Source organism: Mastomys coucha, unplaced genomic scaffold (assembly GCF_008632895.1).
Source record: "Mastomys coucha isolate ucsf_1 unplaced genomic scaffold, UCSF_Mcou_1 pScaffold18, whole genome shotgun sequence".
Classification (NCBI taxonomy): Eukaryota; Metazoa; Chordata; class Mammalia; order Rodentia; family Muridae; genus Mastomys; species Mastomys coucha.
Genome location: NW_022196900.1, coordinates 109597096 through 109621012, shown reverse-complemented (window position 1 = coordinate 109621012; position 23917 = coordinate 109597096). Strand labels below are relative to the sequence as shown.

The 23917-nt window shown below is 43.2% G+C and overlaps 1 protein-coding gene across 10 annotated transcripts in view; it reads right to left on the bottom strand.

The window, feature by feature from the left end:
- Rere (arginine-glutamic acid dipeptide repeats) overlaps positions 1-23917 on the bottom strand; it is a 358397-nt gene that overhangs the window by 194659 nt on the left and 139821 nt on the right. For all 10 annotated transcript variants that reach the window (XM_031379531.1, XM_031379537.1, XM_031379534.1 and 7 more), the window contains exon 3: positions 1712-1782. In XM_031379531.1, the coding sequence (XP_031235391.1) occupies positions 1712-1782 (71 nt within the window). The remainder of the gene's footprint in view (positions 1-1711; positions 1783-23917) is intronic.

Below are 23917 nucleotides of genomic sequence, written 5' to 3'. Positions count from 1 at the left end.
GTTGCGACTCTAAAAGAAAATTCTTTATAATTTTATTTCATAGCTATATATTCTCCATGGTGAACTGGAACTTGGTTCAACAAAGTCACATACACAGATAGCAAACTCAGAAAGAGCAGCCGCTGCAGTCACTACCAAAATAAAACTCTTCTGGAAACAAGGCCACCTCCCAAAGTTCAGGTATCAGGCAGTATCTGTAAAAAAAAGTCTTTATAAAGAAAAATATAATAAAGAACAAACATTTCCAAAAATGGTAAAAATTCACATTGGCAAGAATACTAAATAGAAAACATTTGATTTAAAAGACAAAGTTGCAAGGCCACTTTGCACAAGAGCCAGGGAACTTATAAGCAGCCTGATGAGAACGAGTCTTCCAAGTAAATGCACTACTGACCCACTTACTGTCTGAGTGAAATATGTGTGTAAATGCACTACTGACCCACTTACTGTCTGAGTGAGATACACAAACGTTGTGTAAATGCACTACTGACCCACTTACTGTCTGAGTGAGATACACAAACGTGTGTAAATGCACTACTGACCCACTTACTGTCTGAGTGAGATACACAAACGTTGTGTAAATGCACTACTGACCCACTTACTGTCTTAGTGAAATATGTGTGTAAAAATAAACACTCCCAAGTAATGAGGGATCCACAGATACAAATGTAGCCCATTCCCTAGAGAGTTACAGACTTAGGACTGCTCTGCACTGCAGGCTCTGCACTGCAGGCTGTGCCTCGCGGTCATGAAGTAAAAAGATCCCATGCTAAGATCACAACAGTTCAGACAGTCCACGAGGACCCTGCGTCAACACTATTTTACACATTAGTTGTTTGAGGCAAAGACATTACTAGTGACATTTAACTGTGTTGCTCGTAAATAAGAGAAAGCTTTGAGAAAAATCAGTCTTAACGTTTGGAGAAGAGGTGCACACACGAGGATGAGGTACACAGATTCACACAATACTGAGCCAGGAAAACAGGGGGTGTGTCTGTCTGTATAGCAATGGCTGCCGTGGAACTCCCAGAGATCTAATCACCTGCCTCTGTCTCTTAGCACTGGGATTAAAATATATGTCACCGCACATGGCTTGAGCGCATTTGTTTTACAAACACCCGGGGATTTATTCTGAGCTCAAAGTGTGTCTATAAGCCCCACTGTCTAAAAGCAAAGATTTTGTCAGGAACACGACCTAGACAGCCTTAATCCTAGGCTAAACTCCATTCTCCCAAATTCTGCTCCTGGGAGACCCTTCAAACTGGACAAGATATATAGTCCATACCCACCATCACAGCACAGCTCCAGTGCCCCCAGAACCCAGTATCTGGCTTCCATTTTCTAATCACTAATCACTAAACTTGCTTCGGGTTCTTAAGAACAGCTGAAAGCAAAGAACGCGCTTCCAAAGCTAGAGAGGATCTCTGAGGCTGTCACAGCAGCTGTAAAGTACAGAAAGCCTGTGCTTCCCACCAGAAAAGCATTACCGCAGTGGACAAAGCAAGCTACATCATCTCAGTGCACAGCCCAGAGGCAGGCAGCACTGCCCCACACTGGTTATCACACCAGGAGTGCTGGAAAAGCAATCAAAAGTGACAGCCTGAGGAGCTAAATAAAGAGAGGGGGAGAGACAAGAGGAGGAAGGGAGGAAGGGGGGAGAGAGAAAGAGAGGGGTTGGGAGAGAGGAGGCAGAACATGGGAAAATGCTTACCAGTTTGAAGTCTTGGATACTGCAGATGAAGTACGGTGTGTTTGGCCGCCGACTCTCGATATACACACAATCTTTAAAAGAAAAAGGGAGTTCTTTTTAAAAAATAGCAAAAAGACAAGGCTTTTAAGGCCACTGTATAAATAAATAACTAGGTAAGTAATATATAAGCACATCGATGACAAAGCAAGTACCTTTTAATAGTGAAAACAAAACCTTTCTCTGGGTAACAAATATGAAGTTATAGATAGCATTAAAGTAATGGTTCTTTCTGAACATGCTTCTGATCTTTTAAAGAAACCTAATAAAAAGTCTCGATGACTGTTCAGGGACAGGAAGCTCTACAAAACCACTCATAGCAGATGGAGAAATTTAGATGACAGAATTACTTAGCTAAAGATCACACATCAAGCTGGACAGTGGTGGCACACGCCTTGAATCCCAGCACACCTAGGAGGCAGAGGCAGAGGCAGGTCTTTGGCCTCTGAGTTTGAGGCCAGCCTGGTCTACAGAGTGATCCAGGACAGCCAAAGCTACATAGAAAAACTCTGTCTCAAGAAACAAAACAAGATTACACGTGGAGACAGGTATGTGGCACTTGCCTGGATCCCAGCCCTGGGAGGACGGGCACACACTTTATTTAAGGCAAATCAAATATCTTTTAGGTAGACATTCTTTGGAAAGAGAAACAGCTTTGCCGGAAGCTATTTCATCTTCAGTAAGTATTCTTTGAGGAAATAGATATTTGAAAACACCATCTTAAACATGTTACTACAATAACCTTTTCACCACAGCATAAAAAAGGATGAAAACTATTCTAGTCACCTACACCTACAAATAATTTACTATCAAGTATTTCTTGACTGGAAAGAAAACCAAGGCAGCCAATCAAATATGAGATGAAGTAAACCAAATATTTTCTTCAGAAGGAAGAGCAGAGCACTCCCCTTAGTCACACCGGACACGGCAGTGCTGTAGTCACATGGAACACGGCAGTGCTGTAGTCACACCGAACACGGCAGTGCTGTAGTCACACCGGACACGGCAGTGCTGTAGTCACACGGGACATGGCAGTGCTGTAGTCACACGGGACACGGCAGTGCTGTAGTCACACCAGTCATGGCAGTGCTGGGGCAATTCTTTTTGACATTCACATCAGCTGGAGAGTAAAAGGCTGCTTTCTAAAATGCCTGTTTTTATTTACCAAGAAGTAAAAGTTTCCCAGTTACCAAATCTGGGAAGTGGATACTAATGCCTACAGTGCAGAAGCCAGCCATCACGTCCTCTGCCTACAGTGCAGAAGCCAAGACACAAAAAGGAGCCACAAAAGCCATTTCAGAAAGAGAAGAAATATGAATCCATGATGGTATCACATTTCCCCTGACTGACTTCTCAGATGAGACCATGAGCCCCTGAAGACATGCTGCAATGTGGATCAGGGATGAGTTACCCCTAAGCTACATGCATCTTGTCCCAGAGTCCAAGATGATAAGTAACTCTGCTACTGCACTTAGCAGCATCCACCTCACATTAATCATCTCCAATGACACTCTTCCCACTATGGCTAATCCTTTCTTCATAGCCCTTGTCTGTTACAAAAAAGAAGCATAAATCTCTACACAAAAAGCTGGAGCTCGCCGGGCAGTGGTGGCGCACGCCTTTAATCCCAGCACTTGGGAGGCAGAGGCAGGCGGATTTCTGAGTTCGAGGCCAGCCTGGTCTACAGAGTGAGTTCCAGGACAGCCAGGGCTACACAGAGAAACCCTGTCGGGGGTGGGTGGGGAGGGGGAGGTAGCTGGAGCTCTCTCTGGACCCAGCAGTGTGGCTCTCAGAGTTGTAATCTCACCACTCAGCAGAGGACTATAAGATCTACCTCAAATTTTAATACAGTTTTGGAGTAGGCGTAAAATTCTTAATTTCCATGTTGTAGCCCCGTTGAATGCAGCACCAGTAGTTCAACTCTCCAGGTAGCAATTACACACTCACTCACCTAGGCACAGAGCACAGTCTATGTGCTTCCTGTCTCCTTGAACAAAAGCTACTAAGTTAAGCTACGTGTTCACAAACATGTCAATGTCCTAAGTGAGGCCCAAAGATCTGTTCCCACGAACCCACGTCCTCCTCTAGGATACATCCTCCAAAAGAAAGACCATCTGCCTGGTCTGTGATAACCCTATCCTTTCTTTACTCTACCAGTTCTGACCAGACATAGCTTACAACTAATTATGAGGGGCAGCAGAGGCAATCCACTCTCATGGCTCCTCTGTAAAGGAGTGGTAAGCACTCCTAACAATTCACAATACTGAATGTTCCATTATCTGGCAGTCACATGGTCTGCACATGGTCCTCTTCTTTCTCTTCCTCCTCACACCATCACCATCTCCAGAGCTCTGAAAACAGTACCACAGCAATCCCTGTGTCCAGCAAGGACTAATGTGTGCCACTGGTGTGCTCACAATCAGACAGGTCTGAAATAAGTAACAAATGTGGGGCACTGAGGCCCAGGTCCATCCCAGAGAAGGGCTTTCATATCTTTTCATCATTAACAGGGCCATCTGACCACAGACCCTCTTACTCTGGAATGTGAAGTACTACTGAGTTGGACATTAACAAGTTTCCACTGTCAGGTGTGGTGCACGTGCTCACACCGAATTCCAGCACCTGAAAGATGGAGGCAGGGCCATCAGGTGTTCAAGGTCAGCCCTGACCAAACAGTGACTCCAAGAGTAGTCAAAACTATCTGAGATTCTGTTTCAGTAACTCTACTCGCTGCAGTCCCCTCACTCCAAAGAGCTTTCCAGAGAAAGTAGAAAAAACTTATGTTCCGTTACAACTAGACTCAGGACATGTTTATCTCTTAACACACCAAGATATTACAGCTGAGAAGAGAAGGAGCTGCTGCCACCCATATCCCTTATCCTACTGGACCTGACATACACAGACTAGAGACTGCTACCCAAGGGAAAGGCTGAGGGAGCAGCCTGGAACCTGACCTGTAGCGTTACCACAGTTACTTAGTAGTGCCATTTTCCTACATATATAGTATCTTTTTTTTTTTTTAATTAAAACAATTACCACGACAAACCAAACCGATTCAAAGCTGTGAATGTACATAATGGTTTCAAAATACAAGGCTGGTGTGTAGAACCTATATTGTATCAGAACCTTAGTGTTCTGAGACGTGTGTGGGTGGCAGATAAGTTCACTATCAGAGCAGGCAACAAAACAGATTCTGTGGACATAACGGATAATAAAGCATGGGCCACATAAGTTAATTTTTTTCCAAGCTTACTCAAATTTACCATTCCGAGTGGGTAATGTTCTGCTTTAACCAGATTTAGCTAATGTATTTTTTTGTTTTTTAAGTGACTTTTTAATGATTTATTTACTTTTATCTTACATAAATTGATGTTTTACCTGCAGGTGTTGGGTCACAGGGAACTAAAGTTACAGTTAGCAGTGAGCTGTCATGTGGGTGCTGGGAGTTGAAGCTGGGTCCCCTGGAAGACAGGCTCTTAACCACTAATGCATTTTTAAAAATAAAGTATGAAATATAACTGGAGTTAAATTTTTTCTTCCTACAAAACAGAATGATCCAACTTAAGCAAATGCACATCAAAAAAAAAAGAGAGAGAGAGAGAGAGAGAGAGAGAGAGAGAGAGAGAGAGAGAGAGAAAGAAGAAAATGCATTCTAGGAATAATCTGGAAATAACATTTCCTTTCTGGCCCTGTTACCCTACTCCACTCCCACACCCCATGGGTAAACTGAGGTCAGTCAGTCATCACACATATTTTCCTTCTGCCCTCATTCATCAAGCAGCTTATTTGATAAAACAATTTATATAAACGTTTATAGCTAGCATAAAATCATTTGTTTTTATTTGTAGATCCTTCTGTTTTTGCAGTGCTTAGGGGGTCTAACCTAGGGTCTTGTACATGCTAGACAAGCACCAACCTACATTTCTAGTCACAAAGTAGTTAATTTGAGAGGCAAAGTTAAGAACAATGTCAAAAAATCCACAGATGGAATATACGTGCCCAGTAACCTTCTAAAGTCAAAGTGATTTGGAAAAACTGTCACGCAACTTCCGAAAGCACAGTTCATCTAAGAACTGATTGGCTCTAGGACTGATTTAGTCAGCTGAGCCGATGGTCCTCAGAATGAGAAGGCCTGAAGCCAACAGAAGCACTATAGACACCTTTTGTTTTTAAATGTTAAAAGCCCCTCTTCTTTGTTGTTAAAAGCAGACAATGCAGTCCATTAAACACACAATGCACATTTTCAAAATCACTCACAGGAAAGCAGGCATTCACCAGAATGAGCCAACAGTTGCTGTGGGGCAAATATACATTGTTTTAATCTTAAAATCAGCATGCCTGAAATGGGCCAGAAAAAATAAATGAGGCTATTGCCACCACTATCAATTATTCTGAAAAACAAACGATAACTAACGCTTCTTTAGCAGGGATGTCTGGAACTGAGACCGGGTTTGTGCTCAGTTCTCTATACTGAGCCTCTGCGCAGAAGCAGATCACATGATGCCACTTGAAATGCTTGTGACCAGGAGCATCAAAACCTATGACCTGGGAGATGATACTGAGCAGGGATCTTTCTGGTTGTTTCTCATAACCTCAACATAGCTCTGTGTCCAAAAAAATCAATGCTGCCATCTGCAAACAGAGCCCTCACTGAGCTGAGGAGGGAAGTCAGCCAAACGTGAAAGCAAATTCTCAAGGCAAAGAAAGGCCTCTGCTTTTCCAACCGTGAGCAAATCAGCAGGTTTATGTAAATCGAGCAGGGCAGCAAGTTCCTCAAGGGTAAAAATCACAGCCTGCCACATAAGGCAGTCAGTCACTGTGTACACAAAGCACCTATCAGCGCCTGGCCTGACAGCCTCCTCACTAAGCAGAGTGGACACTTACTTCACCCCCTAATTTAGTAAGCGCTCTGTGAGCCCTAGCATTAAAGCAGTGTCACAGCACACGGCACAGGCAGGCAATGCTCAGCTGATGCTCTCCATGTGGACTCTTTCCTCCATCAATGTGTCCCCACCTATTAATCTCTGAAATACTCTCTCATCTCCTTGCAAAGAATGGCAGTGCCACTCTAACAGAATTTCAAGTAGAAAACCCTTCCTTGTGAACAAAGCCTTTCTCACAAAGAGATTTTCAGAGACCCAGCTGGGTAGCCCAAGAGTGGACATGGGAAGCTGACCCTCGGGCTTCTTTGTTCTCCTTCATCTCTATTGCATGTTATTCCTCTATCCCTGACACTCAGAACCATTCAACAAGGTAACAGTGAACTGGTAAACATTGCAATTAAGTCCACAACTATCTTTCTAGTTAATACAAGTGTTTGCCAATTCCAACACAGAAAAAAAAGCTGTGTGTGCTTGGGTGTAGAGGGGAGGGAACGTGCACGTGCACACAGTTCTATCATTCTCTACTCCTTGAGACAGCATGACTCCTTGAACTTTCTAGCTAGGCTTGCTAGAAACAACCCTAAGATCCTGATGTCTGGATTCCAGACGAGAAGCACTGGCACACTCTGGGTGTCAGCAAACAATCTCTCCCATCCCCATCCACAACAGTCCTCGCTAACTGCACTGTTTGCTTCCGCCATGTCATCCACTTCTGCAGAGCAGACACTCAGAGCTTCTCTGAGGAGCAAGTGAAGGAAGAAGTGAAATTAGGAGTTACCTGAGGCTCTAACCAAACACTACAAAGAAAGAGAAACATTCTGTCCCAGGTGGAGAGAGGCTAGACAGAAGAGAGTAGCAATGTGTGGGAATAGTGCACAGCTTCCAAGGGAGAGACGACATCTTCCTGATCATTTCCTTAGCTTTTGATTTGACTCTGTCAACCATCACCAAATTTGATGGCATCATCTTGATAAGCTCAGTAAAAGGAAAGAGCACCCAGGTGGAACATATCAGCGGCTCCCTCATCTACAAACTCCCTGATCACTGAATCGTCTAACAGCTGCAAAGCTCAGAGCTTACATGGGGTCTGTCGGCACAGAAGAGCACGGTGAAGAAGAACGGAAGAAGATTATAACACACTAAAGTGTTTTCAAATTTAGACATGTCTCATTTTTAGATACCAGGAAGTCTTCCAGTACATCACAATCCCTAAGACTGGGCTGAGGGAAAGCTCAGCTCAGTTGGGAAAATGCTTACTTTGCAAGCACAAGTACCAGAGTTCAATTCTCTTGTCAAACGCCAGGCACAGTGAGGTGCCCTTGTAACCCAGAACCTAGGAGGTGGATCCCAGCCAGACTAGCTTACTTGAAGGCAAATGAAAAGAGCCTATCTCAGACACAAGCCAGACAGTGCCTGAGGGGCAACAGCCAAGGCTGCCCTCTGGCCTCTACACATGCACACAGGCATGGACAGCCTTCTCCTTCCCCCTGCTCCCATGTTTAAAGGCCGGCCCCAGGCCATCATTGCCCAAGGTCTGGAAGTGCTGCCAGGGTTTTGAAACAGATGCTGCAGTGCTCTCTTCCCACTGAGGAAGCGATGCAGTAGCACTATGTTCACAGGGAAATGAGAAGTGACAGGAGAGGGCTCCTGGCTCCCTATATGGTTCATGTGCTAGTGCCACACCCTGCAGGGAAGATTTCAAGCAAGGCTGCTATCTCCTAGCAATGCTGGGGAGCCTCGGCCTTGCAGGAAGTGCTTCAGATCAACTTTGTAGTGATCGCTGGAAATATGCAGGGGGGCTCACTCTCATTTGGCAAACGATTTTATTATAACCCATTTTCTTTACGGGTTTTCTGCTACTGTTTAATGGACTGTCAGTATAATTTAGATTTCATCTATTTATACCATTCAAACCTGCCTCCTGATTGTACAGCAAATGGAACATATTTCTGTTCAATGGAATTAATGACAGTCAATTGTAACATGCAGTTTCCATAGCTCAAAAAATAAAAATTAGGAAACAAAAAACAAAAAACAAACAAACAAAAAATCATCCATCTATTCCTATGTGAGGGTGTTAGATCCCCTAGAGCTGGAGCTGCAGCAGACATTATGAGCTGCCGCATGGGTGCTGGGAATTGAATCTGGGTCCTCTGGAAGAACAGCTACTAAGCCATCTCTCCAGCTCCTCTTCTGTGCTTTTTAAGCATCAACATTGTAGCTCCTTATTCAATGAGTATTAATATAATATTCCATCCCTTTTTAATATTTGCCTCCTATACTCCACAATCTTAACTCTAAGCCAAGTGCAAGGAAATAAAAGTCTTGCTGTCAGAACTGACAAAGAGATGCTCTATCATGACAGCTGCTTCACACGAGCAAAAGTGAAAGTTAATTTTTCTGCCTGTCTTTTGCTTACTGTTGGATAATTTCTCATATATTCCAGTTAATCATAATGTCAAGATTAGAGGAAATATATTGAAAACAGACTAAGTATGCCATACAGATTTAGACATAAACTAAACACTGGGCTCATACTAATGCATACTCAATTGAATTGCTTTCAGACCTAACAGTAACTTCAGTTTTGTTTACAGATGCCATTATCCCACAAGTGGCCTTTCTCAAATTCACCTACACATCCTCACAGTTGTGTAAAAGACACTTAAGCAAGAAACGTGTCAGATCAACATCCAGGACCTGCTGCCCCATTATGACACCAGCAGCACAGAGTCAGTGAAGTTCACAGAAGAGCCGAGGCGTGACGGCACATGCTTGTAATCCCAGAATCCAGGGCAGACACAGGCAGAGCTCAGTGAGTTCGAGGCCAGCCTGGTCTACAGAGAAAGTCCCCATCAGCCAGGGCTACGGAGATACCTTTTCTTTCCTTTCTCTGGCTCTGTTTCTCCCCCATCCCACCACCCCCTCTCTCATTCATTCATTTATAGTGTTCTGAGGCAGGGTTTCTCTGTGTAGCCTTGGCTATCCTGGAACTCCTTTTGTAGAGAACAGAGATCCCCTTGCCTCTATCTCCTGAATGCTGGGATTAAAGGTGTGCCACCACTGGCCAGCTTGAGAACTGTCTCAGAAAGAAGGAAAGAAAGGGGCGGTGAGGAAGGGAGGGAGAGAAGGGAGGAAGGAGGAAGGGAAGCCTGGCTGCCACAGACTCTCTACTGCTGGTCCCTACATCAGCCCTGCCCTGCTAGGCCCACGCTCGTATTGCTGTCCCACCAGGCATCTGTTCTTACACAATCCTAGCCAAGTTTTAGGACCCAAGTCTACAAGTCTATGCTTCCACACGCCTTTAGGCTGTAACAATTTGCTGAAAGTTAAATAAGTGAATTTCTCCCCCAGAAAATGGGGGGTGAGACAGGGTTTCTCTGTGCAGTACTAGCTTTCCTGTTGACCAGGCTGGCTTTGAATTCACAGAGATCCGAATGTCTCTACCTCCTGACTGCTGGGATAAAAGCCGTGTGCCGCCAGTGCCCTCCTGGACTATTCTTCTAAGAATGCCTTTGTAACGTCATACACAAGGCTGTACTCTTATTTTATGGGCTAAAGTGCTGTTGATAGTACATCTGACACAAAACGATGCAAGCTTATGGCTGGCCAGTTTTTATCATTTGCTGTAATTTATATAAAGTTCTAAGAGCAATGAATCCTGTCCCAACTCTAATGCAACCCACTCTCCCCGCTCCCTTACAGGAATGCTGTTTCTAGCTATATATGTGCGTGTTTACATACACACACACACACACACACACACACAGCTATATAGTTATATGGCTGTTTTTGTTGTTTCTGTTTTTCATTCTGAGCCAAATACAGGTATTTAAGAATAACTTAAAACCTAGTCATTTTTATATAACTGAACAAATACTGAGCCCTCACGTTCTCAATGCATTATCTTCAGCCCATTGTGGCTAACTGAGCATCCTGAATTATCTGAAGAAAATGTTCTACATAGATAACCGACTTCCATTCTCTGACTCCTTGGGATGTAACACACTCAGCTCTGTAGCATATAAAAAGTAAGACAGTAGGGTCTACCTTACGTGCTAATCTGCCATCCACCAAAGTATTTCATTACTTTGAAGGTCAAAGTAATGAAATATCTAACCATCCTCAAAGGAAATGGGAGATTTTGTTTATTGTTTTAGCCACTGACAGCTCTTGTGTTTCTTTCTTTCTTTCTTTTTTTTAATTTTAAACCCGAAACTATATTCAATGCACTTCAATGAAGGGCTGCAGCTGCTCTGGGCCAATCTGACACTTAATGAGAGCTTTGCTTTTGCATGTTCTTTTACTAATCTGAACCTCAGAAAAAGCCATGTTCTGAACATCTGCTGAAACAAAATAAATCAGAATTTAAAGAGAAAAGAATTGAAGCCTTCTCATTTTAAAAAAAGTGCTAAGAGCAGGTAACAGCCAAGTCTTACCATGATTACACTTTGGAAGCTGTAAACCCTGGTAGTGTCTCACACCTATAATCAACACTCAAGAAGCAGGATTACTGGGCATTTGAGGCCAAAACTATCTTGTGAGTTCTAAACTAGCCTGGCCTACACAGAGAGATCCTGCCTCAAAAGAAATTAAAGAGCCCACGTCAGCCCCACACTCCCAGCAAAAAGAAGCATATGTGTGAGCTGGTGGGACCCTGCCATCAGCTTTGCCCACTGACTTGTCACAGCTGCTCTCCCCAAGGTTCCCTTCTCTCTATGCCTGACAGGCCAGGTCCCGTCTCGCCCAGGGCCTTGCTTTTTTATAGTTATATTGGAGTTTCACAGATGATGTAAAGAAAGTCTGATGGGTTTATAGTAGAATCTTCCCAGGTCCATCTTCACTTCCACACTTCTGCTGTCTTTTCATGGACAGCAAGAGGCTGAGGCAGCACAGCCAGAAAAGGCTTGGAAGAAAAGTACTTTCAGTCCAGGAAGGGTGACTAGTCTGGCTCTGTGGCTTCCCTCCCCAAACTTCCTCTTTTGATGGAAAATGTACGAACACATGGGCCCAGCGTTAGAACTCTCATGATGACACATTATATACAAAAACAGGAGGACTGTTGGAAAGTGGTGTCTTCAGGAAGTGGCAGGGATGCTGCCCCAGTGAACTCATAGCAGCTGTGGAGGCCTGAATAGACCCACACAAGACCAAGACAGGAAGCCAGGCAGCATAGCTGGGCAAAGGGCTCCTAAGACCTGAGCCATACTCAGGAGCTCCAGGCATGACACTGCTCCTGGGGAAGGGATACAATTTGTCCTTCGGGGATGGGCCACTGGCAGGCTGCTGATGCTCCAGTGGGCATCCAGAACAGAAGAGGACATGACTTTGAGAGGAAGATGTTTGTGTGAGGCTCTGAGAAGGAGTTGTGGGGGATAGGAGTGGAGATGATCAAATACACTATATTCCTATCAAGATGATAGCTATTCCCTGTGGGAAGAAATGTGGAAGGATAATTACTACTAAGCCATTTTACCCATTACTTTCCTGAGTGCATGTGGATTAATTTGAATCAAAAACATAAGAAAAATAGTAACATAGTAAACCAATGTAATATATAAAAAAAAGAAACTAATTAAAAAGTAAAGACTAAAACTGAAGATAAGAAGCCAGTAACAGCCCGGCAGTAGTGGCACATCCTTTAATACCAGCACTCAGGAGGTGGAGGCAGGCAGGTCTCTGTGAGTTCAAGGCCAGCCTTGACTACATTCAGAGCAAGTTCTAGGTCAGCCCAGAGCAGCACAGAGCAACCCTGTCTCAAAAGACAAATAGAAACGAAACAGGAACCCCAGTAGTACCGAGACAGCACAAACTACTCATTGCCTTTGGCCAGGATTTAAAAGCAACCTCCAGAGGCAGGTGAAACCAGATGGGACCAGACAGAACAAAGCTGACAACTTCTTCCCTGAAAAGAGCACGCTAAGTCTTGCTCCTGAGGAGTCATGCCTAGGTTCACAAACAGCAACAACGGGTGACAATTTCTCCCACACACTGGCCAGCACAGGTGTTGACTCAAACCATTATCCTCCCTCTGTTTTTATGGTTCCTATATGAATTTGTTTCAAAAGGAAATTCATGGATGGACCTTCCCAGAAAGCATGGGGACTGGTAGCAAATTTCCTGGCATACCATAGCACTAAAAAGTTAAAGTCAGGTCAGGAAGATGATGGCACACATTTGTAACATCAGCACTCAGAAAGCTGATGCAGAAAGATCATACATCTTAAGCTAGCCTGTCTAAATAACAAATTCCAGGCCAGCATGGATAACACAGTGACACCCTTTCATTAGCAAGTAAGTAAGTTGACAAATGGAAAAAAAAAGTTCAAACTTGACTATATTCAAGCTACTTGGGAACTGACGGTCAGCCTGTACCTTACAGGAATTCCTCTCTTCTAAAATTAAAATATAAAAATTAGAATTTTAATAAAATAGAAACCAAATACTGTGGTTCAGAAGCTGATGGGGGAAGGTTACTGTGAGCTTAAGGCCAAGCAGGACTGCAGAATAAGACCCTGACAAAGTCTAAATGTTAAAACAAAACAAAACAAAACACTATATTGAATTGCTTATCACAATACAAGAAAAATTGTATAACACAATAATGTATATATTTTTAATTAAGAAATTTTACTAGATATGACTCCCTTAAAAGAGCTCATAATCTCAGCATGATAGTGAATGTAAGATGTCTGAGCATGCCCCCTATGATACAACATGAGAGCCCTGGTTTGTCTCAATGTCCCAATGGCTTACTGCCTGTCATCAGAATTAAAGCATTGGGTGAGTGTCATCAGAAAGGTAATAAATGAAAATAAAGGCACATTTTTCTCCTACCAATGTCACTCCCTTGCCATCTATTCAGACTCTTTGGTTGGCCACAAGGTCAGGTTATACTCCCCAGCATTAACCGCACATGATGCATAAGCCAGCACAGGCTGCAGAGACACTCTATAAAAAACAAAGGCTTGTTAAGAAACTGCAGACACACCTCTACAAGTATGCACTAAGGGAAGTGAACTTTCGCATATCTGAATTTTTCAATTTTCTTTCTTGAAAATGTAGCGTTTGCTCACTGCAAAGGAACCAGGCTGGGAAGCAATCAGAAGTGAGGGATTACAATCATAATAAATGAACAAACACAAGCAAATACACCACCCAACCAAAAGCACTAGTCGGGCCAAGGAAAGTCAGTCCAGGTAAACTTGTAGGAAGAAGATAAAAACAGAACTGTGCAGCCAGCAGAGTTTGGGGTAAATCACAGTGGCGAGGCAGCCGGAGTCTTCACACATCAGATGCTCAGAACTCAGAACCCAACAGCTCAGAGAAAACAGAAACTTTAGTACAACTGACGGGAGCTGCAAACAGCCAGCCTTGTTCTGGTCCCATTCTGAATGCTAAGAGCACTTTTTAAAAAGTTTACACATTTCATGTCATCAAATATCTATTTCTTTGATGGCTACTGCCAGCTTCAAAATCATTCTAGTTGCAGGCATGAAAGACACTGTCTTCCAGCCAGTACAGAGAACAGAGCAGAAGCCAGATCTCCACTGTGCAGTCAGAAGGGGAGGTGCTAATGTCCATGCAAGGTTAAAGCGTCAGCAGACAGGACGATTCTCAGGCACAGCGGTCGAGTGTGTTTTTATGCACTCGAATGGTGGCTATAGAGCTACCACCTGGGTAAACTGTTCTTGACTACGTAAAGGTACAAAACACTGGGTAGTATCCTTTTCTTCTCGTTGTTGGCGTGTCTCTTCCCTTAACAAGAGAAGAATTAATATTGCACATAGCATTACTAACATCACCTTGGTCAACAACCACAGCACACTGGGATAAAGGCTCCTGTAAAGTCCGAAACCAAATACCACACAGTGATGACTGCCTTCCTGAGAACCAGCAGGTACCTACAGCATTACTAACAAATCACAAATTCAAATCTTACATTAAAAACTGAAAATCACAAAAAAACAATATAATCTGTGTTACATACTCAGTAGTCTAGTGATAAGTCATGATTAACACCCTCCAACTTTTTTCAACTGTATCAAATCTCCACAGCCCAATCTACAGCGACGCTGACCCCATCTGTGAACACTAGCATCCGCCCACCCAACACAAAAAGCCAAAGCTGCACTTGTAACAGGTATGGGCGCAGGCGTGCTCGCCTTCTCTTCATCTCAAGTACTCAGCCTTCTGCGCCACACATCACATTGCATTACGGAAGTCCCTAAAACAGAGATTTTTCTTTTCTTTTGTTTTTGTTTTTTTCAAGACAGGGTTTCTCTGTATAGCCCTGGCTGTCCTGGAACTCACTCTGTAGACCAGGCTGGCCTCAAACTCAGAAATCCGCCTGCCTCTGCCTCCCAAGTGCTGGGATTAAAGGCGTATGCCTCCACTGCCCGGCCCTAAAACAAGATTAAATAGAGAAATATAGAAATGTAAGTAAAAAAATTATATTAAACATAGGGTTTAATGTCCAACTATGGAAGCTCTATCATATGCAACCTATGCTATGCTAATTAGATTGAGCATACTTTCAATTGTAAAATGATAATGATTTAAAGAGTAGGCTTTAAATCACATGTAATGATAATATATATTAATTTAATACTTGGTAAAGTTTACTAATCTTAGCCTTTCACCAGAAGGGCTAAGTAACTAATTTACCTCCATTAGTATTATGTCAGTAAAACTACTGACTACAAAAAAATTAATTTCATAAAAGTCCACCATAAAATATGTACTAAAAAATAAAAATAAGTAGAAATAGTTGTTTACATTTTTTTCTTTAAAGTTTCTAGTATTTAGGACATTTAGATATCTCTGGGGTAAAACTTATTCACAAAAATTACTATGGAATATTTAAATGCTTCAAAAAAAATCAGCCTTGACAATGTACATTTCTTTAAAAAAAGATTTATTTATTATTATACATAAGTTCACTGTAGCTGTCTTCAGACACACCAGAAGAGGGCATCAGATTTCATTACAGATGGTTGTGAGCTACCATGTGGTTGCTGGGATTTGAACTCAGGACCTCTGGAAGAGCAGTCAGTGCTCTTACCCGCTGAGCCATCTCTCCAGCCCTGACAATGTACAACTAACAAAATAAATATACCACATCAATTTTAAATTCAGAGACCACCATTCGATAGACACATGGCCACCATTCGATAGTATAAATTCATAGACAATATTTTTTTAATTTTGTAAAATCTAATTTTCTCAGCTGGCAAAGCTGTCGAAATAAATAGCAGACAGTATCTGGAAAGATGACAGACCCATGGGTAAGACCAAATCCCAGCCACTCTCTGTCAGAGCAGAGCCAGGTTCTCACACCTCAGTGTAAGTTACAGCACCCAATTCAAACACCACCATGCCACTCCAAACAGATAGTGTGTGACAGAGTCAACAAGACTTCCAGTCATTTCCTCAGCCATTACAAAGCAGGGCATCAACGTAATTATAATAAAGGGAACATTTAACAATTACCTGAGCCAGCAAAAGCTGAACTCCAGAGTTCAGACTCTTGTTTACCAAGGAGGCAGAGAGTTCCCTACTGCAGGAGATCATAGCCCAATTCCACACTAGGTAAAGACCAATCTCATTCTGCTGTGACTGGGTGCTGTTCACCACAGCCCAGTAGACTCATCTGGCGAGCCAGCACGGAGATCTTAACAGAAGAACCCCACACTCGATACCTCCAGGTTCCTCGGATCCGTGGAAAGGGTCTCCCAAAGGCTGTCTGTCAACTCGCTGCCACAAAAACGACCCAGAGGTAAGCGCAAACACCTCTGAAGACCACTACAGTTTGTAGCAATGTATACAGTGACAACCTGCTCTCTCATTCAGCTGTTGAATTCTGGGTGCTGAGGCACAAATAAACAAGTGCTAGACAAGTTGCATTAATACTCTTTCCTGTAGTTCATGAACGGATTTTCCTTTGCCTGACCAGTACTTTTGTAATAGTTGCCCATTTGTCCAACTGGTACCCTTGTAATATTTCCCAGAGTGCCAGGATTAAGGGCATGCATCACTAGGTCTGGCCAAAAGTATGACTCTAAATCTTGAATAAAATATAAGACAAGGGATGGCAAGTTGGTTCTGCAGGTAAAGGTACTTGCCACCAACCCTGACAACCTGAGTTCAATACCCAAACAACATGCTGGAAGGAAAGAATGGATGGATGGATGGTAGATGGATAGTGACAGACAGACAGACAGACAAGAGTTAGGAAAGCCTTTTTATGAAAGTTTTTTTGTTGTTTTGTTTTAAATTTGGTTGTGTCTTAAAACACAGCCTTTGGTTTTGTGGTGCTGGGATCAACTCTAGCACCTACTGCACCTAAGTATTCACTCTTACGTCCAGCTCAAAGCTGAAAGAACTGCAGTCTTCTTTCAGTAGAATCAAAGAAAACGTTAACTAGAGGATGGGGCCATAAAACACAGTGTTCCCTGCTCTTATGACGCTCACAAGCAAAGGATAAGTTTGGTCCAGGTTTTTTTCATGATGAGCTGCAAGGGTGAGCTTTAATATACATTTTTTTTCCTTGACCTGTAAAAATTGTATGAATTTTAAATTTTAACACCTATAAAAAAGCTTTTTACTGGCATACAGCCAAGCTCACTTATCGAACATTATTTATTACCACTCTCATGACAAGGGACAGAGAGGAGAGCTACCTCATACCCTCTCTGGCCCTTGAAAGACAAGTTTACTTTTCTGATGATGCTCACTAGGAACAAGAGAAGCAGCTCCCCAGATCATGTCACTCAAACCACCCAAGACAGACTACAGAGTCAAAACATCCAATTTTAACTGGCCACTTACCAATCTGCCCATTTGGATATCAGGACCCTTTTACAAATGTCTTCACCAAGATGACTAAGCAGCTGTAGTATCACCATCCCAAACTCCTTGCCACACATAACATTTGGGTTTAAAATTCAGCTAATATTATGAAATCCAGAGCACTGACAGCCATCATGCTCATACCTGTGCAAAGAACTTCTCCTTCTAAACGGACTCATGTTTACCCTGGAAGTCCTCAGTTTCTAAGGGATCCAGCCAATTACTGGGACAGATGCAAGAATCTATGTGCTATCCTAATCTAGTTCTTTAACAAAAGACCTTCAGAAGATAACCAAAACTAGTGAGAAAAACAAAACAAAACACTGAACTAGCAAGTGGCACACTAACGAGCATTCTCATACACAAGAAGGCTATACAGTGCCAGAAAAACGATGCCCATAGGCTCACGAACCTTGTCTTTGGAGAGTGAACACTCAGCAGCCTTCTCTCTGCACAAATAACCTCAAGGACACATCCCAAAGGGTTCTTCCAGCACGAGCTACCCCAGGCCACACTAACAGCCACTCCTAACAGACAGACAGCTTTGACAATGCTCCCCAAAGGAGACCTCCTGCCTCTGCTGGTGCTAATCTGGGGATACTGGACACTTCATTCATACCTGAAATACACCAGGAAGTACCCTGGAGGAAGAAAGCAGATGAGCAGAAGGGAAAGCATACAAGACTTATGGAGACCCGGCTGCCTGAACCTGGTGAGTGCCTGTGAAGAAGCAAAATGACATTGCAAAGTGGTGAGATCTGTAGACTGAAAATCTCAGTAGAGTGAGCCATGATGAGAGTCAGGAGAGCTGACTGTTTGACAAGATCTACTGTACTTCATGTATATGTGTGAGTTTGTATGCATGTGCACTACTTGGGTGCTTGGTGTTGTAAGAGGCCAGAAGGAGGTATCAAATCCCCTGGAACTGAACTTACAAGTGGTTGTGCACCACTGTGCATGTGCTAGGGACCAAAGCAGGGTCCCCTGTAAGAACAGCAAGTGCATTTAGCTATTAAATTACCTCCACAGCCCCAGCGCTTTAATTAAAGATTATTAAAATAGAGAGTGCCCTTCAATGATTAGGGCACAAGATGGAAATAAATCCACGATTCCAAGTTCCTCCTGGAAGACACAGAGCACACTTGGAGAACATGGTGGTCTCTTAAACAAAGTAGGAGAGAGGGAGGGGCAGAGCAGCAAAGACTTTGCCATGGCTTCTACTGAACCTACAAGCTATGTGAAAAGGTTTTCTGACAGGAATTTTAGTTGGTGGGTGTAAGACAAGGGGGCATGAGCCCCATAGAATCTCACCATGACTCAGAGATGAACATTATGCCCGTGCATGGTGCATGGCTCTTCAGGGGTCAGTCAGGTAACTGGTACCTAGTGGTGCCCTGCAGAATGCTTACCAGAAAACACTCCAAAGTGTCATGGGTGACCACAGTCTGCTGCTGCTGTAAAAGAGTTAGCCTGTATTCATCGGTAGCAGTGACTTGGAATGCAGTACAGTGGCCAGTGTGAGCACAGCCATGATGCATGTGTGAGGAGGCCACTGCTATGGTCCTTCCTTCCCACCGTGGCTCAAAACCACAAGGCACCAGGAGCCTAAATATCTGGGACGTTTCTCTCTTTTAACAATACCTGTACCCACAATCAGGAGGTGGTGGTGCACACCTTTAATCCCAGCACTTGGGAGGCAGAGGCAGGCGGATTTCTAAGTTCGAGGTCAGCCTGGTCTACAGAGTGAGTTCCAGGACAGCCAGGGCTACACAGAGAAACCCCGTTTCAAAAAACACAAACAAAAAAGGAAAATTTCAATCTCTCTCAATAACCCACAAATCACACTCACGTGTGTGGTGGTGGTGGTGGTAGGGGGACTGCAAATGAGAGGAATAAAATATTCTGCCCAGTTTTGGGGACTGAACCCTATGCATGCTAAACTGTCAATCTTTAGAAATATGCCATTTGTTAGTTTTTGGAGACAGGCCTGTGCTAGACATCCCAGTTTGTCTTAAACTCAGCCTCCCAAGTAGCTGGGTACCAGGCATATAACATTAGAAATGGCTGAAATACAACTTTGGGGGAGGGGGAGCAAAAAATTATATATTTTGTATTTTCTAAGATATCAACCTATTTCCTTTTTTTAAAAAGTAAAGTGTATTTTCCCTTGTTTTGTGTTGCTATGTTTTTAAAGGTTTATTTATTTATTATATGTAAGTATACTGTAGCTGTCTTCAGGCAGATCTCATTACAGATGGTTGTGAGCCACCATGTGGTTGCTGGGATTTGAACTCAGGACCTTCGGCAGAGCAGTCAGTGCTCTTACCCGCTGAGCCATCTCGCCAGCCCTTGTGTTGCTATGGAGCCAGGCTCTAACACTGAGATGCGGGGCAGCTGTGGAAGACAGGCTTCTCCCTCCACCGTGAGGTTTATAGGTATTAAACTCAGGTTGTCAAACTCGGTCTCCAACATCTTTACATGCTCATCCATCTCACTGCTCTCCAAACTGTCTCCAAACTGGACCACACATGTGTCCTTCGTACTAGTTAGTCATCCCATGGCTGGACCACCCTCGCATTCCTATTAGTTAGTTATCCCATGGCTATACCACCCTCCCACTCCTACTAGTCATCCCATGGCTGGACCACCCTCACAACTCCACTCTTATTCACATTCAAGCTCACCGGTCTCTTTGCAATCTGTCAGCTTCAGAGGATCCAAATTATGCCCAAGCAGCCAATCAGAATTTAACTCACTGGCTGCTTTTTAACTATTACTGTATTATAGCCTACTTCAAAATCTGAAGCCAGGAACCTGGAGAGATGACTCATCAATTAAGAGAACTTGCTGATCTGACAGAGGCCCTGGGTTTTGTTCCCAGTATCCATAAGGCAGCTCACAACTATCTGTAGCTCCAGTTCCAGGCGACCTGACATCCTCTTACGGCCTGCAAAGGAATCACACACGTGGTACACGTACACATATGTAGGCAAAATACCCATACCCAGAAAGTTAAAAGTAAGTAAATCTTTAAAAAACCACAAAGTTTCAAGCCAGGAAACATCTTGTTCTCTTAAAAAATAAAATAGGGACTGGCGAGATGGCTCAGTGGGTAAGAGCACTGACTGCTCTTCCTAAGGTCCTGAGTTCGGATCCCAGCAACCACATTGTGGCTCACAACCATCCATAATGAGATCTGACACCCTCTTCCAGTGTGTCTGAAGACAGCTACAATGTATGATGCCGGAGTGAGCTGAGGTCCTGAGTTCAATTTCCAGCAGCCACATGACAGCTCATGGCCATCTGTACAGCTACAGTGTACTCATACACATAAAAATAAATAAATAAATAAATAAATATTTTTTTAAAAGATTTATTTATTATTATATATAAGTACACTGTAGCTGTCTTCAGACACACCAGAAGAGAGTGTAAGATCTCATTAGGGATGGTTGTGAGCTACCATGTGGTTGCTGGGATTTGAACTCAGGACCTTTGGAAGAACAGTCAGTGCTCTTAACTACTGAGCCATCTTTCCAGCCACATAAATCTTTAAAATAAAATAAAATAAAATAAAATAAAATAAAAATCTAGCTCTGTGGTTTTCACTCTTAAAAAATGGTGCATGTGAGGAAATCCCAGAATTCAGTAAGTGGAGACAGGAGATCACAAGCCTGAGGTGAGTTGAGATAACATGGAGTGGGGGCGCCTCCTAGTATTCTTTTGATTTGCTTTGTTCTCCTGAACTCCCACCCAACTCCATGCACACCACAAACATGTGGGAACACCGATCCTTTTTGGCTCTCAAGAGAATAACTCATAATAGACTCATTAACTTACACATTAATTAAAAGACAGCTGCAAACACTGGCCCAGATAAGTGATTCTCAAAAACTTAACATGAATTTAAGTCACCAAAGAATGTTGTTAAATAAAATGCTGATTCAGTCTGTCAGTGTTGGAACCTGAGAGTCTGCATTTCTGACCAGCACTTTAGCAAAAGCTCCTGAGAGCCGGGTGGTGGAGGCACACTGGGAGGCAGAGGCAGGCAGATTTCTGAGTTCAAGGCCAGCCTGGTCTAATAACTTTAGAATTGCAGTTTTTCTCATTTAATCTACTGTCATAGATTAAGGTCATTTTTATATGATGAGGAATGTTCTTTTATATACACAGTGTTCGAGTAAGTTCCTAATATACACTAAAAGGCAATCCTTCCTTTGGGATCAAGAAATTTCAGGAGAACCAAAAGAAATAGAAGTTAATTAATATGATCTACAACTAAAGTAAATTATAGTGTGATTAAAAATGAGTAGGACCAGTAGGATGGCCACATAGGCAAAGCTCCTGCAGCACAAGCCTGAAAACTTTACATCTCTGGGACCCACAGTGGGAAAGAACTGTTTCCCAAAAGTTGTCCTCCAATCTGTCCACACAAATGCCATGACATATGAGCCTCCTCTAATAATAACACACTTCAAAAAACACTCCAACAATTTTTCCCCAATAGTTCTAAAACCAAACACAGCTACAAGATGAAATAGCTGCCCAGCCTGAATCACTCAAACACCATCTCCCTAGGCACAAAGCTCTTCTGCCGACCCGGCTACCAATATGAGCCACAGTACCACAGAAGGTGGGTTCAGGAACAGGGTAGCTGCAGATGTGATGGGTTTAGATGATGTGGGGTAGGTTATGTCCAATGCCTGGTGTCACAAAAGGGAGGAATGTAGACACATGCCAAAACATGCAGACAAGAAGAATGGCCAGGTGAAGACTAGGTTTCTGCTGCCGCATCACAGGAGCTGGGATTGAGGCTCAGATGTAGGAGCTGGGATTGAGGCTCAGATGTTTCTCCCTAGCTCCTTCAAGGGAACGTGGCCCTGCCAGTTTACCAGTCTTGGAGTTTTGGCCTCAATATGCCTGGTGTCTTGATAAAAGGGAGGGATCTGACAGACACGGCTGATATTTAAACCACTCGGTCTGCAGTGCTTTGCTACTGAAGCCCTAGTAAACTACCAATGCTATTATTATACTATTATTATTATGCTTCCTCAAGTAGGATAAAATCCACAGCAGAGCGAGGCAGTGCACACTTGTAATCCCAGGAGCAGTTCAAGGTCGTGGGGTGGGAGTTACACTGAAATACTAAATATACACAGGAAATTGTGAGTATGATAAAACTTCAGAGGATGGTCAAACTTACAGAAATACCACCAACAAAAAAAGGCATGCACAGAACCTAGGGACTCCTCTCAAGCTAATTCATGTTCCACAGCCCATACCCTGCCTCTCCCCTGACCTCAGAGATTGCCGGGGCCTCTTCTGAAATATCACATTAAAAGGAGTCATATACTATTAAACTTTTGTATTCATTCAACTTCTTTTTTTCATTTGTTTTTTGTTTTGTTTTGTTTTTTTGTTATTGTCTGTTTGTTTTTTCGTTTCTGTCTGTTTGTTTTTTCGAGACAGGGTTTCTCTGTGTAGTCCTAGCCCTCCTGGAACTCACTCTGTAGACCAGGCTGGCCTCGAACTCAGAAATCCACCTGCTTCTGCCTCCCAAGTGCTGGGATTAAAGGCGTGCACCACCACCGCCCGGCAAAGTTGTTATTTTTTTAACCACTATGTATATTCTCATTTCATTCAAATGGACACCCAGGCTTCAAAATTTTGCCTCATTTGGATTATTCTCAGTTTAATTCCATGTACATCAAAAGAAAGTATCACATCTCAATTCTAAAATATAAGTAAAAGAAATTTTAGAAGGTATGATATAGCTATATATAGACACACAGACACACACAGGAATGACAACTCTGTTAAGAAAATGTGGCAAGCCTAGGTATGGAAAAAAAAATGTCACTGAGCTGATGATGCAGTGTCTTTCTGGCCAGGAGTTAGCATGGAGTTAACAGGAAGTTAGTGCTGAGCTCCTAAGAGCAGAACACGATGACTCCAGTGATGAAGAGGAAAGGCAAAAAAACCTCTGTGTGGGGGACAATGAGCAAACTTAAATCTTAGCAAATTCTGATCCAGCTTGCTCCCAGTCACCTGAATAGAGAGCTGGCCTCCGGGGAAGGAGCACAGCAGCCTCTCCTTAAGAAGCACTGCAGGGCTCACTTGCCTGCCGACCTGGTTGGCTGGTTGGATTTTTTGGAGACAGGTTCTCGCTATGTAGTCTGGCTGGCCTCAACTCAAAGAAATCCACCTGCCTCTGCCTGAGTACTGAGGTTAAACGAGGGCTCATTCTTAATAGTACTTTAGGAGATACTTAAAAATTAAAATGTCCACATATTACAGCCAATTTAAAGATCTGTCCAAAATCTACCCCCCAAAGAGCTCTCCTGTAACCCTCTCTGAAGCACCCCACCCCCCAAGAGCTCTCCTGTAACCCTCTCTAAAGCACCCCACCCCCCAAGAGCTCTCCTGTAACCCTCTC